Here is a 16,019-nt window from a genome sequence, read left to right as displayed (position 1 = left end):
GTCCAGCTGAGAAAAGAGATTTTTAACTCCATAATTAAATTCTCTTAGGGGGAAAGGGCTCTTATTTCTCAGAGCCACATGACCCTCTTCCCATTTTATAAACAGATTTTAAAAAAACAACACCCCACACAAAACAAACAAATCTCCAGACTTGGATCTCTGGGAAAACAGAAGTGAATACTGACACAGGCTTGCTTTGTTTTCCCAAGAGAGGTCTCCTAGGCGATTTCTCTAATTATCTAGGGGGGAAATTTTAACTTGCTTTTTCCCTTTTGAGGGGAGAGCGGCAGTGTTACCTTCGATTCACCAGCTTTAGTTTGGACGCAGTCTTAGTCCCTTAGGGACTCTCTCCGAGGTCTCTGAACAAGGTGTCTCTAGGCATTTGTTCCCAGCAACAAGGAGGAAGGTTAGAAGTAGGAGGCTGGGGCCCTCTCCAACGGGCTTATTTTAAAAAGACAAAAACTAAGGCGGTGCCCTTAGCTGGTTTGGTTCAGTGGATAGAGCGCCGGCCTGCGGACTCAAGGGTCCCCGGTTTGATTCTGGTCAAGGGCATGTACCTTGGTTTCAGGCACATCCCCAGTGGGGGGTGTGCAGGAGGCAGCTGATGGATGTTTCTAACTCTATCCTTCTCCCTTCTTCTCTGTAAAAAAAAACCAATAAAATATATTTTTTTAAAAAATTAAGGCGGGCTGGAGACAGAGAATAATCCCGTAAGCATTCCCATGGAGGCAGAAGCTGTGCCCTCGCCTCTGGAAAGGACCTCTGCACCTGGGTGATCCGCCCAAGGATGCACAGGGCTTGCCCGCTCCCCGGCTGGCTTCCCTGGGCACTTAGTTCCGCCAGGCTCCCAAAGGGGCGGTTGCAGCTTCAGCCTGGCGCGCCGCGCAGCCAATGAGAAGCCAGGAACCCCCGCCCATCTCTAACGCTGACCAATCGGCGCCCAGGACTTTAGCTTGCGAATGGCGTCTCCGCGGTCAGCGAAGGGAGCCAAGCCCCCTTCGAGCTGCCAGTAACAGACATGGCGGCGCCCCTTGGAGGAGGGGACGCGGAGTGAGGGGGGAGGCAGGGAGGGGAGTGGACGCAGGCGAGGAGGACAGACCCCCGGGCCCGGGTAAGTACCAGGAGGCCCGTGGCCCGAAGCCAGGGCGCCAGGGAGCGTGGGGCTCCGCCTTCCGCGTCCCCGCATTCTCGGCCCGGGCGACTGACTGGAGTCTGGGGTCTGCGCCCAGGCCGGGGCCTGGGGGTCCCCCCGGAGGGGGCGTCAGGGGATGGCTCCTGCCTCCGGCTCCGGCCTCAGCTTTCCTTCTCTCAGCCGCTCGCGCTCGCCCTCGACCCCGGCGAGGCCCACGGCGTGTCCCGCGCCCAATCCAAACCTCCCGCCAACAAAGAGACCCTGCCCCCGCTGGTCCCGGCTGGTCCCGGCTGGTCGGCGTGTGGCAGCCCGGCCGGGCCCCGAGGGCTGTCTCCGCGGACGGACAGGCCTCTGGGGGCAGCCCCGGCCCCGCCCGCCTCGACCCCAACACACACCGTGGTCTCCGGGGCGCGCCCACCGCGGCCGCCGCAGCTGCGCCCCGTGCCCGCTGCCCGAGCAGCGAGCTGCAGTGTGAAGCATGCCCTGCCTTTATCTTTTATTATTATTATTATTATTATTATTATTATTATTATTTTGCTTTTTGCTTTTCTTTCTGCCTTCCCAGACTCGTTTAAAGACTCACTAGAAACCAGCCGAGGACCACCGTGCGTGGCATCCTACACACTGGTGTCGGGGCTGTGTTCTCACTCCTCTGCCGCACACCCTACCGCCCGGTTCTTACAGCCCGTTCCTCCGGTGCCGCGGGCTCGCCTGCCCGGAGCCCCGCCCGCTAGTGCGGAGCCGCCGGCCCACCGGCCTGTGCCCTGGCGTGGTCACGTGGTGCCGCATCCCACTCGGCGGGGTTTTCCGAATTTTCCTGTGGCTCTTGGGAAAGAAAGGAGGGAGCTCGGCGTTGAATCTGCTTCCCTTCTGGTGTGGGAGTCTGCGGACTGGGGGAGAGGATGGCTTTCTCAGGCTCTCTCCCAGACACCCAGCTTCCGAGGCACAGCTCATAGGCCTGGGCTCCTAGAGGACGCAAGTGAAATACACATGAAATGTGTATTTCATGTGCTGTGCATCGTACAGAGGAGGGGAGTTGTCACGTGTGTATTTTACAGATGTGGAGGCTAAGTGCCCGAAGAGGCAGAGAGGCAGGGCCAGGGTCACCAAGAGCCAGGGGTGAGCTAAGTCCAGATCCCTGAGTTGTTTGTCTAGGAGAGCCAGGTGTGAGTGGACGAACTCAAGTTCCCTAACTTCTTCGGGCCTCTAGCAGGGTAGTTGGGAGCTTTAAATGAGATTGTATATAAGGGGTCTCTAGCATGGGGTCTAGCACTTACTAGGTTGTTTTTTGTTGTTGTTTTTTTAAATATATTTTATTTATTTTTAACAGTGAGGAAGGGAGAGGGAGAGAGAGTTAGAAACATGGATGAAAGAGAGACATCAATCAGCTGCCTCCTGCACACCTCCTACTGGGGATGTGCCCACAACCAAGGTACATGCCCTTGACCGGAATCGAACCTGGGACCTCTCATACCACAGGCCGAGGCTCTATCCACTGAGCCAAACCAGTTAGGCCTTACTAGGTTTTTAAGACATTTTTGCATTCACTAATTTTAAGTAACCAGCAGGTAGAGAGTTCATGGGCTGATTGCTTGTATAAATATTTCTTGTGGTCTCTCTCTCTCTCTCTATTTTGGGCCATCAGTGATTACCATGATCCCCAGGGAAGGCAGGGAGGGGTGGAGTCAGGGCAAAGTAGCCTCTTCCTCCATTTTCGGGAACCACTGTGGTGTCATTAGAGTTGTTACTAAGGGGCAGGTGCTGTGTAAGAGCGGGGCAGGGGCCTAGGAAGGCTGAGAGCCCCCGAGGAAAGAAATATCACTGTGCTCTGTCTTTCTGGTAATCTTAGCAAGAGAAGAGCTGCTCTTAGTATTCTAACCAGATAGTTTAAATTTCTTTGAAAAAGAAAACAACCATGGCCCAAAAGAATCAAATAAAAGTGACCTGTGGATTAAAACACTTTGAAAATCACGGTGAAGACCAGAACACACCAGAACGTGACTGTCGCTAAGCCTGTAAAAGGGGGGTAGCATTAACTCCCCACTACCCCGCAAGTCTTATTTCAGCTGCCATGTCAGCGTTAGCTTCCCTGCTCACGGGTTCTCTGTCAGAACCACAGAAAGGAGCCCTGGCTGGTGTGGCTCAGTTGGTTGGGCATCGCCCAGTCCGTGCCCATGTCCAGGTTGTGGGCTCCGTCCCCGGTAGAGGGCATTCAAGAGGCAGTCTCTTGAATACCCCCTGTTTCTCATCTATGTTTCTCTCCCTCTCTCCCTAAAAATCAATAAAAAATCTAAATAAAATAAAATAAAAAGAACTACGGAAAGGAAACCTGTTTGTAGTTGGGTACCGTGGAGTAGTGCATTGGCAGGGAGGTGGAGGACAAACCACCCCCTTGCTAATCAGCTGCCAAATAATTGAGAGTTAACTGCCCTTGAACCCCCACCCCCACCCCGCCCCTTGTCTGTGGTGACCCGACATCAGAAGATTAGACGGGAGAGCCAGGCTGGGCCTTGAGATGCAAGAACACAGAAAGGCCTTCACGTGTCTATTTTGAGAAGTTGCTAGGGAGAGCCAGCTCCAAGTGTGGAGAATCAGCCTTTCGGAAAGCTTAACCCCTTCAGGACTAATGAGAAGTGAAGGTGGCAGTCCTTGGTCCCCTCCACCCACCCACCCCCTATCCCACCATACTCTTTCCTTAACGCTGGGCTTGGGGGACAGTTTCTATGGGGAGAGGGAGGAGTGCTAATGTAAATATTACCTACACGCGAGGCTTCGTTGAATCTCATTTGGTAAGCCAAGTATGAGCTCTTACTAAGCAGCTGGAGCCTCTAACCCCTTCCTTGGCGTTCAGATGAGAAGGTTCTAGGTCATGGATGGCACTTCTCCGCTGGCAGATGTGTGTCAGTATCTGTTTTTTTTCTTTTTTATTGAATTTGTTGGGGTGACATTGGTTAATGGAATTATATGGCTTTCAGGTACACGATGCTGTAATACATCAGTATGTCAATATTTTTTTAATCTTGTTATCGTGTCTTGTTGTCTCCGGGACAGCGGTTTTCTTTACTTAAAAAGGCAGGCGCCTTTAAAGGCGTTGTTTGCATCCCAGTTTCCCGGGAGGCCGTATCTGTTGACAATAGCGCAGGTGAACTGAGGGACGCCAGAGCGAGGCCGTGGCTGTGGCAGGGACGTTTTCTTCCGGAAGGACCTGCCAGCCGCGCTGTGTGGTTTGGGTGATCATCAGGGCTTGGTGTAATCATAAGCTTTGCCAGAGACGGTAGTAAACAGTGGGTCACGTGGCGCGGTGAGCAGGGGAAAGGCCGGAGTTAGACCCGCGGAGGCCTGCACCCGCCTGAGCGCATCTCACACGGTCGCTTTGGGTTTTGCTAGCTCCAGAGGCCTTGGGGGAACTAGAAATCTTAGTGCAATCAGGTGAACCCAGTTTTCTGAATTTCAGGATCCTCTTGATAAAGAGACTCACGGTAGAAGTCTTCCTTAGCAGAACAGAAAAATATTGGGAACACTTGGAGAAGGTGCATACTGGAGAGAGACTCAAAGGTGTCTTTAAATAGAGCATAAAACATGCTCAAGTTGACATGGAGTATCTTTTTTTTAAAAAAAAAATATATATATTTTATTGATTTTTTTACAGAGAGGAAGGGAGAAGGATAGAGAGTTAGAAACATCGATGAGAGAGAAACACCGATCAGTTGCCTCTTGCACACACTCTACTGGGGATGTGCCCACAACCAAGGTACATGCCCTTGACCGGAATTGAACCTGGGATCCTTCAGTCCGCAGGCCAACGTTCTATCCACTGAGCCATACCGGTTAGGGCGACATGGAGCATCTTTTCATATGCTGAAGCCACAGGTTTCTTAGTTTTTAATCCCTCAGGGTTGGAAAATAACATTAAATCCATCTGTTTCTCACCCTGGCCGGTGTGGCTCAGTTGGCTGAATGTCATTCCATGCACTGCAAGGTCAGAGGTTCCCGGTCAGGGCACATGCCCCTGTTGCAGCACATGCTCGGGTTTTGGTTTGATCCCTGGTTTCGGGTGCATCCAGGAGGCAACCATTCGATGTTTCTCTCTTCCTCTCTCTCTACAAAAATCAATAAAAACATTTTAAAAAGTAGCGTTTAAAAAAAAAAAAAAAGTATTTTCTTATTTGCTATCTGATGTATTCATAATCTCCCGGCCTCTGCTTAGATCTCTGCGGTGACAGGGAACTCATTCCTCTTAGGGCAGCCTATTTCTATTTTAAAAAAATATTTTTCTAATTACGTGAAGGATGAAGCTCGTATCGAGTCCCACACTGCCTCCTTATCTCTTCCCCGAGCTGACCTAGTCCCTGTTTTTAGAGCCTCCCGGAGTAAGCCTGGCCGCCCTCCTCCTCGCAGCCATCTCTCTCTCCTGGGCCTGCTCCCACCGAGGGTTTTGGTGTGCTGTCTGCTAGTGAGTGTCTCCCCACCATTTCTCATGCGATAATTTCTCCCATCTGACGGCTGCTGTCTGGCAGCATTCCGGTTTTGTCAGTGTCCTCCTTACAGTGTGTGACGGACAGATGAACACCATATTCCAGGTGGGAGCGTTTTCGTACGGAGATCAGCTTAGCTTGTCTGTGGATGAGGCCTCGCTGTGAGTAGAATCCGGACAGCCACGCCACTGGTATTGCAGTGGCTTTTAGAGTAGTCTTACACGATGGCTCTTGAACCTAAATGCAGGACTTCGTATGGAAACAATTACGGTTAAATGGAATCTATTAGATGTGGCCCATTATTTCAGCCCGTTGAGATCTTTTTGGATCTCGACTTTCGTCTACTTTCCAGGTTTATGCCATCCAGGAATTTGATTAGCATACCATCTGTTTCCTCACTCAAGTCATTGATCAAATTATCGACGAGGACGCCACCCACATAGAGCACTGAGGCTTGTTATTAAAACCCTTCCCCCGCCTCCCCCCCAGAAAACCTTCCCCCATGCCCAGCAGGTGTGGCTCAGTGGCTGAGTGTCAACCCAGGCACCAAGAGGCCACCGGATTTCCGGCCGGATCCCCAGCAGGGGCTGTACAGGAGGCAGCTGATCTATATTGATGTTTCTCATCTGATGTCTCTGTCTCTCCCTCTCCTTTCCGCTCTCCCTAAAATCAATAAAAACAGAAACCTCCCCCAGCAGGACATCCATCCATCCATTAGTACTCTCTGGGCACAGCTTTGGATGAAAACAATTCCGCCCAATTGCGGTTTTGGTATGTTGGGCGTGGCTAGGATGCAAGCTCAGCTCATGAAGGTTATATTAGAAGGGCGGAGGACCGTCAACCCCTTACCTCACCTTCAACCTGAGCCGTGGGCACCCATGTGGTTCTCGTTTATGCCCAGTTTCTGAGTCTGGCCGCAGGAAGCACCCAGTCATTTGTTTTCCTGGCTTGTTTGCTGCCTTCGCGCTAACCAAACAAGCCAGGTCAAATCAGCATCTTTCGAAAATACCCTGCATTTCTCTGGTGCTTTTGTTGGTTCTTGCTTGGGTTGTTCTCCCTCTTCTCACTCAAGCTTTCTTAAAGGCACAGTGCAGCCTTCTTTTGGGAACGATCCCTGGTGTGTCGCCCCCCCCCCCCCCCCCCAGTGATCTCTTTCTCCCAGACATCCCGCAGCACCTGTTTGCAGTCCTCATTTAGTATTTTAATGCCCACTTGCATTTTTGTTATAATTTTTTAAAATTTCTTTATTGATTAAGGTATCACATATTTGTCCTCATCCCCCAATCCCATCCCACACCCCTCCCTGCGCAAGCCCCCACCCCCCGCTGTGCGTGACCACTGGTTAGGCTCATATGCACGCTCACAAGTCCTTTGGTTGATCTCTCTCCCTTACTCCCACCCTCCCCTGCCTTCCCTCTGTTGTCATTTTTTACTATAGCCCCAAGCTGGCTATATTATGTAAATCCCTTGAGGGAAGGGACCACATCTAATATAATTTGAAAAGGTGATCATTCCTTACACTTATTAAATATGTGCAGTATTTTCTTTAATGAATCATGGTTGTTTTTTGGTTTCTTTTTTGTTCTAAGAAATCTCTGCTTATCCCAAGATTACCCCCCACCCCCCATATTTTCTTCTAGAAGTTTTGTAGTTTTAGTTTTTACATTTAGATGTGTGATCTATGTTAAGTTTATTTTTGTGTGTGGTATGAGGTGAGGATTAAGGTTTTTCATATGCCTGCTCCTATTTCTTGACTTTCTTTTCTGTCCCATTGAGCTGTATGTCTCTCCTTACACCAATGCCGTAGGTCTTGATTTCTTTAGCCTTAAATTAGTCTTAAGATCACGCGGTGTAAGTCCTCTGTTTTTCTCAAAATTGTTCTGAAAACTAAAAGACAAAATCATTTACCTTTCCATATAAATTTTAGAATCAGTTTGTCTAATTTCTACAAAAATGTCTGCTGAGACTTTAAAAATATATATATATTTTATTGATATTTTACAGAGAGGAGGAAGGGAGAGAGATAGAGAGCTAGAAACGTCGATGAGAGAGAAACATCGACCAGCTGCCTCTTGCACACCCCTACAGGGGATGTGCCCGCAACCAATGTACATGCCCTTGACCAGAATCGAACCTGGGACCTTTCAGTCCACAGACCGACTCTCTACCACTGAGCCAAACCGGTTTCGCCATCTGCTGAGCCTTTTGAGATTGTATTGAATCCATAGATAATTCAGGGGATAATTGACATCTTAATACAGAATCTTCCAATCCATGAACATGGTCTTCCATTTCTCCATTTATTTAGGCCTTTTTTAATTTATCTCATCAGTAAACAGATCTTATATATATTTTTGTTAAAGTCATCATTAAGTATTTCATGTTTTTTGTACTATTGGGATATTTACATTTTTCATTCTGTATTCCATAATAACCTATTATAATTTAATTTATGTTTGTGTTTTGTATTTTGACCTTGTGTTCTGCAACCTTGCATGTTTATTTGTTCTAATATCTTATTCGTGTATTCCTTAAGATTTTTTATACATACAATCTAGTCTTCTGCAAATACAGTTTTACTTATTTAATTACAATCTTTATGCCTTTTCTTTTTCTTCTTACTTTTGAGTCCTCATTTTTCATCTCAGCAGTACTTTGGTCATATTTCTCGTTTGCCGATAACAGTAATGACAACTATGTATTAAGACCTACTTTGGCCCTGGCCGGTGTGGCTCAGTGTTTTGAGCATCATCTCCCACACCAGAAGGTCACCATTTCAATTCCAGGTCGGGGCGTATGCCCAGGTTATGGCTTCCATCCCGGTCGGGGTGTGGCTGGGGTGAGGGGGTGAGTGCAGGAGGCAGCCGGTCGAGGTTTCTCACATCAATCTTTCTAAAATCAATAAAAACATTTAAAAAAAAACACCTACTATATATCAAATACTGTTCTCGATCCTCTGCATGTAATATTTTACATAGTTCTTGCTGCTCCTCTGTGAAATAGGTATTATCGTTTCCATTCTATGAACAGGGTCGTTGGGGCTCAGAGAGACACGTCCTTTGCAAAGGTCAGTTAGCATCTGATAGTATTGGAGTCAGGATTTGAACCCAGCGGTATTTGGCTTTGTTCTCTCCCCGCTCCCACCCCACCCCCTCTGTGGGCCAGGCACTGAACTGGCCCTTTAAGGACACAGCTACTGGTTTCAGATCAGACAGTTGAGGACAGCTCTCTGCCAGAACCCCATGTATGGCGTGATGGGAAAACAGAGACTCTCAGAAAAACGGCCCGCTCCTGGCTGCCCTCTCTGGACCTCTGTGGTTCCAGCTGGCCGCGGAGTTATTTCCCTCCTTCATTGTTGGCAGGAGTGAAGCACAGTTCCCATCCGGTGCCTTTCCCTGTGTGGCAGCTACCTCACCCAGGCCTGCTGGCATGGTGTCCTGGGGACCTTGAGCTGTACTGTAAACAGGGCCCGGAGGCCTGAGGAGAGCGGCCTTGGGGAGAAGCGGATTCGGCCCCTCAGGATCCCATCGCAGCTGCTGCCAGGACCCAGTGCCCTGCAGAGCCCGGCTGCTCCCAGCGCCCTGTCCGTCTCTGCCCGTGGGGCTGGCTCAGCTGTGAAAGCCCTGGCGGGAAGGGCAGGGTGGGCAGAGACTTGGCAGCGCAGGCCGGGAACATGGGCACCGATGCCGCCTGGTGCGGAATTGGATGGGACTTCAGAGAGGAGCTGGTGGCCGCGGAGCCTGGGCCTTCTGGCCGGGCTCCTCCGGACACAGCTTCTTTTGTTTCTAGACAGCGCCTTTCTGGATCATTCTCCGGGCTTCTGACCGGCTCTTCCTAACGAGGCTCTGCTGCCGGCCCCCGGGGGAACTGGTTTAGTCAGCAGGTTCCCGCTTTCTCCAGGAGCACCTGGCACCAACGCCGATGACTCAGTGGCGCTCTTTACCCAAACACGCCCCGCTCTGAGATCACGAAAGTGTGTTGGCTGCAGGATGGGTGGGCGAGGGTCAGGGGTCGTGTGGGGATTGTATGTCCTTGTGGACATTTGCCCGGGTGCCTGGTGGCACTGCCCTGTCAGCAAACCACACGGGGGGCCTGTCTGTCCACGGGCATGTGTGTGTTTCCCAGCACGTGGACATAGACGGATGCCCGGCTACTGGGGCCACCTCCGCCGCCCTCGCCACCGATCTCCTGCTTATTCCAGAGGGATCTAGATTTCCATCTTACCCAACAGCTTACCTTCACTTTCTAAAACGCTGATAAGCCAAAGGCTTTTCCTGCCTGAGTCAGCGAGTGAAAGGGTACAGAGGGGCGGAGACATAGACGCCTCCGAAAGTGAGAGTGAAAGGACGGACAGCTTGCACCCCTCCCCCCCCAGCATCCTCGCTGGTGGCCGGGAAGCTGGGCTCTGGAGCGGCGGTGGGCAGGGCCCCGGTGGGCAGGGCACCCCCTCTCCATCCGCCGCTCTGTCCTGTAGATCAGTGTTTCCCACACTTCTCTCATGATGGGAATCACCTGGTGGAGTTGTTAAACTACAGATTCCTGAATCCCAACTAAGAAGTGCTGAACCAGAAATTTTGGGAACATATAGGTAAAATTGTATACTTAACTAGTGCTCTAAGATCTTACCTGTATGTTCCCAAAAATTCTAGTTTAGCACTTCTTAGTTGGGATTCAGGAATCTGTGTTTAACAACTCCACCAGGTGATTCCCATCACGAGAGAAGTTTGGGAAACACTGCTGTAGATGATCGCCTGTGTTTCACAAGAGCCTCCTGCTCCGAGACCGGCCTGACGTGATCTCTCTCCTCCTCCCCCCACAGATGCCGTGACTGTGCCGGAGTCCCCGGGCTTGTGCATGCCGGGGCGGAGCCTTCCCTTCGGGGGTGACCGCGCGCACCTGGGCATGCCTGCAGCCCCCGGGGCCCATGGAGCTGAAGGAGAAGGTGCGGTAGGCCTCATCGGGTCCCTGTGGGTATCTGCTGGGCGTCTGTCGGACTGTCCCTGTTTGCGTTCGCCTGGGAGGCCCTCATTCGGGGGCTCTAAACCCAAAGTGCAAGGCAGGCGGGCTGTGGGCCTGGGGGTGTGAGTGCTCCGCAGGAGGGTGCTGCGCTGGGCTGGAAAGCAGCCTGGGGAGCCCGCGGGGGCAGAGATGGACGGGAACGTGACTGCAGGGAGCAGGTTTCTGATCTGGGCTGGCTCCGAGCCAGCCTTTCACTTCTTGCCCCGGGGCGTGCGATTTTGCTTGTTTGCTCTTCGCTGGGGCTCTGTCTCAACCTGCCGAGGCCCGCCGGGCACCATCCCTGTGGTTAGAGCAAAGCTCCCCGGCACACGCAGCTGCGCGGTCAGCGGCCGGTGAGCCCAGGCCAGGCCGCCCTCCCCGCCCGGCCGCAGGTGCCCCGCCTCCGGGAGCTCCGCACCGGCTTCACATCAGGCCCATTTGCCACCGGTCAGCTTTCCTCTCCTGGACGGAGGCTGCCCCGGAGGAGGGCCTTTCTCTCCCGCCTGGACTCCGCCACACTTCTAACGGTCCCCCCGTCTCGGACTCCTTCTGCTGGGCTGTCAGAGCTGCCCAAAACCGGAGCTGACCTTTCGTCACCCCTGCGAGGAAGTCGCCGGTGGCTTCGTGCCGCCTGCTGATGCCTGAGCCCCCGGAGTCCCGCCTGTGGCCCTCGGCCCCGCGTCCCCAGCCTCCCCCGCTGGGGCATACCACATTTAAGCAGTGGCCCTAAAATGCTCCCGCCTTTTTTCCTGGCAAACTCCTACTCTTTGTTCTTCCAGATTCATGTAAGCGTCACCTTTTCTCCATAAACCCTCCTCCCCCTCCCCCGAGGTCCGCCGTTAGCATCACAGACCTCCGCCATCCGACTTGCTACCCTGCATTCAATAATCTGTCCCCTGGCTCTCAGCGGAGTTCCTGAAATGGCAGCAAAGGCTTGGTCTTACTGATGCACTTGAACTTCTGTATAGTGACCTTTCTGCCAAGGAGATCTCAGGAAGTCCGGAGAGGGAGCTGTGGCCGCCGGGGCTGCCTGGCTGAGGACTGACTGTCAGCTCCAGGCGCCACGTGCCCCGGGTCCGGCCGGGGAGCAGGCTGGTGGGCCTGAGCCTGAGGCGGGTGTGCTCAGTCTGCTGTTCACAGATGCTGGCTGCCCTGCTGGGTGGCCTGGCCGGGCCCGCACACCGGAAGCACACTGGCCTCTGCCCTCGCTGCCTGGGTGCGGGGCTAGGAACCCCGAGGCTGTTGCGATGTGCCACGCGGTGGCCTGCCTGGTGAGACCCACTGTCCGCAAAACCGAGGACAGTACTGTGCTCCGGCCCCAGCCCGTGGCTGGTGAACCCGGAAGCTGGGCTCTGTGACCAGGGGGCTGGCTTCTCTCTGAAGCCGGAGGGAGAACACGGAGGGCCCAGGCCGGGTGGTTCTCAGGGGCCGCCTTTCCCGGAGGTTTTTCTCCGTTCTCCTCGTTCTCTTTCGGGGCAGCTGAGGGCTGAGCTAAAAAGCACCAGCACCGCCAGCAGCTGCCAGGCCTGAGGACACTTCCTGTAGGCCGCTAGCCCTCTCGGCCCCGGGAGGCGGCCCTGGCGTAGAGGTGCGGAGGCCAGCTGAGCAGTCGGTAGCACAGACGGCTGATGGGACCCGGGAGCTTTCTGCCTGGGCTCCCCGGCGAGTGTGTAACTGGGCCTCTCAAGGTCACCCCGTGGCCTCGGCCGGTCACGCTTCTTGGCAGGAGTGGGGGAGGGTGAGCCGATGTGGGTGAGGGCCTATGGTCCCTGCTCTGGCCCGGGACCGGTTTGCTGTTGCTCATTGATTTTCTGCACTCTGTTCCCCTTCTCTTTGTGACCTGCCGTCCTCGGGTTTCCCTTAAGAGCCCCCCCTCCCCACTGCCTCCAGCCCAGAATGCACTTGCTGTAGCAGCAATGGCCTGGGTGTCTGCGTCTTAGACACAGAGCTGCCCTTTGGCTCACGGACCTGGGCGGTGTGGGAAGGGGTGTCGGAGGACCCTCTGCCGTCTTTCCAGGGCTCCACACGGAGGGAGAGCTTGCTTAGTTGTGGTTCCCAGGGAGCTAAAGGGGGAGCAGGAGCGGGGAGCGGGGAGCAGGGGACAGTCCGGCATCTCTCTCCTTGCAGTTTGCGGAGGCTGCCGCGGACTCAGGGGCAGTGGCCAGAAGCTGCTCAGAAGCTGATCCCGCCTCCCCCTGGCTCGCCTCAAGGAGACTTCCTGCCCTTAACCTCTGCACTGCCCGCCCCCTCTCTTTCCCTCTCAGCCCCGGTTTGGCCGGGGCCCTCAGGGAGCTGGCCCAGAGGAGGGGGAGGGGAGAGGCCGCTGGAACCCTCCCTTCCCTGCGGCCGAGATGGTGTGTGTCCTCTAGGAACCGGGCCAGAGACGCAGGCTGGGGCTCAAGCCGCGCTCCATGGTCACTGGGCATCAGGCTTCTCCTCTCCCTCGGGTTGTGCAGCCCATCCTAAGGGCGGCCCGCACACATAGTCCCAGGACCTGCCCTCCTTCACCCGGAGGTGCTGACAGCTCCCTGTGTGCCCACCTTGGGGCCCAGGAGATGCTCAGGCCCTGCTGCTGCCCGGGCGGTGCTGCGGGGGGAGCCCAGGTCCCTGCCTCCTCTCCGCCCCGGGGCGCCCAGGCCGCAGCACTTGGCAGGGGTGTGTGAATGCCCACGGCCACCAGCTGCTGGTGTTGGGGAGCGCTGTGGGGTCCAGCACCGCGGTGGCCGGCGCGGGTCCCAGGTGTGGGTTTCCTCCAGGTCCCTCCTCTGGGCCGGCTGTCCCTCTTCCGCTGGATTCTTCCGCTTGCTCCCGGCCCTGCTCTGCCCTGGAAGCCACTGCTGCAGCCTTCCCGGTCCTTCCCCTCCTGCAGGATGTGCTGCTATTAATAACGGGGCGCCCTCTCCCCTGCTTCCCGCACTCTGCCGTGGGAGCTGCTGTTGGCTTGGCTCCACGCCGGGAGTCTCAGCGATTTGGGGGAGCCCTCGTGATGGCAGGCTCTCCCCATGCGGCTCCTGCCCATCCCCAGTGACCCGGGGAGGAGCCCAGGTGCTCCCTGATGCCGGCGGTTGCCCTGACAACAGCAGCGGGTCCTGCGCCGGCCCTCCTCGCCGCCTACCCCCTGGCTGCACATCGCCCCCTGCTCACCCCACGGTGGCCTCCTCTGACGAACGGGCCAGCCTCCCGGGCATCTGGCAGAGCATCTACAAACTTTCTCCTCTCAGCCCCCTCTCTCCTCCCCCCCCCCCCCCCCCCCCCCGCGCCGCTGTGCAGCCTGCCTCCTCCTTTTCCCTCCCTCCGTCTGCAGTGAGACTGGAAATAGGTTGAATTAATCAGCAGATTGGAGCTCCGCTGGCTGCATGAGCGGTCGCTACAGCACCAGCTCCTGGCTCACACGCTCTCTAGCTCTCGCCTTTCTCCTCTCCCTCTCTCTCTCTCTCTCTCTCTCTCTCTCTCTCTCTCTCTGCCTCTGTCTCTCTCTCTCCTCTCTCTGAGGCTGGTGTTGGAAGTTCTGTAGCTGACTCCTCGTGGCTCATGCTCTTTAAGCAGGCAGAGCTATGGATGCCCCTCCAGGGCAAGCGCAGCAAAGTGAGTATGCCAGCGTGGGCTCACACTTCTGTTCAAATGCCTGCTCCCCGCTTGGTGCGGGAGGCTCGGGTGGGTGGCCCCGGGCCTGGATGCCACCAGGGGCAGCTCGGGTTACCGGTAGCCAGGACCATGGGAGGGGGCGGGGATGGGAGCCAGAAAGCCGTGTTTCAGGATCTGTCAGCCAGCTCCCGAGCCCCCAGAGCAGGACCGAGCTGAGCCTCCCAGTGGGACCTGGGGCTCCTGGGTGCTGGGCCTGGGGCTCCACGCAGAGCTGGCCGACAGCTCTGGTCTGGGTGCCGGTCCTCCTCGGGGCCAGGGAGGGCGCTTTTCTCACGGGACCACACCGGTCACGGAGACAGGGGCGACCAGGCCGCGTCCGGGTGGCGGCAGGCGGGGGAAGATGGTGCAGGTGCCAAGGTCGGCCTGAGCCTGGAGAGGGAGGGAGGGAGGGCGCTGAGGCTCTGATTGGCCTGGATACAGGCAGTCGGTTCGTGGCTGGCCAAACGCAGCGGAGATTTATCCCGGCTGCTGAAAACACCTGGCGTCTGGCGGCCGAGCTCGGCGTCAGTGACTCGGGCTTCGTGCGGCCTCCCCACCTGCCTGGCCACGAAGGCTGTGACGGTGGGACCCGGCACCGGGGCCAGCCAGTTCTAACGAGCGGTTAGCTACTGTCGCTGAGGCCAAGGGTCAAGGCTAAATCCATAACCATCTCCCGGGGCTCGGGCTGTGATACTGCTTCTCTCAAAACAGGAAGGCAAAGAGCGGCTGCGCTCACCTCTGGGAGGGTCCCCGGAGGACAGGCGCCTGAGAAACCTGAGGAGGGGGCGCAGGAGAGCACAGGTGTGCTGGCGACTCAGACCAGTGGTCGGCAAACTGCGTCTCACGAGTCACATGCGGCTCTCTGGCCCCTTGAGGTTTTAGCAAAGGCCAGCTTAGGAGTGCTCTAATTAAGTTAATAACAACTTACCTACCTATATAGTTTAAGTTTAAAAAATGTGGCTCTCCAAAGAAATGTCAATCGTTGTCATGTTGATATTTGGCTCTGGTGACTAATGAGTTTGCCGGCCACTGCCTTAGACTGACCCACACGCTCAGCTCCGGGGCCTGCAGAGTGGGGCCTGTTTAGCAGCTGGTTCCGTGTGGTTCTGATAGGCAGTCCTTCCAGCACCTGCCGCTCCCGATCCCCTCCCCTGGGAGAAGCAGCCCAGCTGTGATGGGGTTTGCTGCCAGCCCCTCCTGACCCGGGCTTCCCAGAGCCTCAGGCTGCTCTCTCTCGGTCCGGTTGAGCCCTGAGCAGTTAAACTAGCGGATTGGGGTGGTTCTACCTGCAAAGCATCCGTGTGAGCGGAGAAGCAGGGCTCGCCCCTCGGTGGAGAGGCTTCGTGTAGCCGTGGCTCTGGCCCCGGGGACTGCTCTGGAGGCGCCTGCCTGTGGGGTTTGGGGTTTCTGAGCATCTGCGAAGCCAGAAGTGCCTCTGGGGCCTTGAGGCCCGGGCAGAGTTCCCTCACCCTCTGGGCGCTGGTAGGCAAGAAAGCCGACCTCGGAGCGCACGTGGGCGTCTCGGGTCCCTGTTCTCAAACAGGCCGGACCCGCCCTCGCAGTCTCCCTGCCGGTGCCCAGGCACACTGGGCGCCCAGCCCCACTCCTGCTTTGAAGAAGGTGGGCAGAGCCCGCGCGCCCACCAGCCCTTCCTGAATTTCCCGGGGAAAGGGTGGAGGGCTCCACCAGGGCCGTCCTCAGCCTGGGCGCTCGCACCAGGAGGAGAGCATGGCCCTGAGCGAACACCGACCGTCCCCGGGCTGGGCCCGCCTGCCAGGGCCTGGCATGGG

At 55.6% G+C, this 16,019-nt stretch overlaps 1 protein-coding gene across 8 annotated transcripts in view; it reads left to right on the top strand.

Moving 5' to 3' along the window:
* The first annotated feature begins 992 nt into the window (after nt 1-992).
* The window catches only part of TMEM94 (transmembrane protein 94), a 30,718-nt gene continuing 15,691 nt past the window's right edge, over nt 993-16,019 (top strand). For 2 of the 8 annotated variants that reach the window (XM_084862230.1, XM_084862228.1), the window contains exons 1-2: nt 993-1,111; nt 10,427-10,549. In XM_084862230.1, the coding sequence (XP_084718356.1) occupies nt 10,532-10,549 (18 nt within the window). In that variant the 5' untranslated portion in view covers nt 993-1,111; nt 10,427-10,531. Of the gene's footprint in view, nt 1,112-9,404; nt 9,581-10,426; nt 10,550-13,950; nt 14,191-16,019 lie in introns of those variants that run through there. The other 6 variants (XM_084862225.1, XM_084862224.1, XM_084862227.1 and 3 more) reach the window with 4 other exon arrangements.

Source organism: Pipistrellus hanaki, assembly GCF_964339955.1.
Source record: "Pipistrellus hanaki genome assembly, chromosome: 16".
NCBI lineage: Eukaryota > Metazoa > Chordata > Mammalia > Chiroptera > Vespertilionidae > Pipistrellus > Pipistrellus hanaki.
This window is presented reverse-complemented; position numbering and strand designations above follow the sequence as displayed.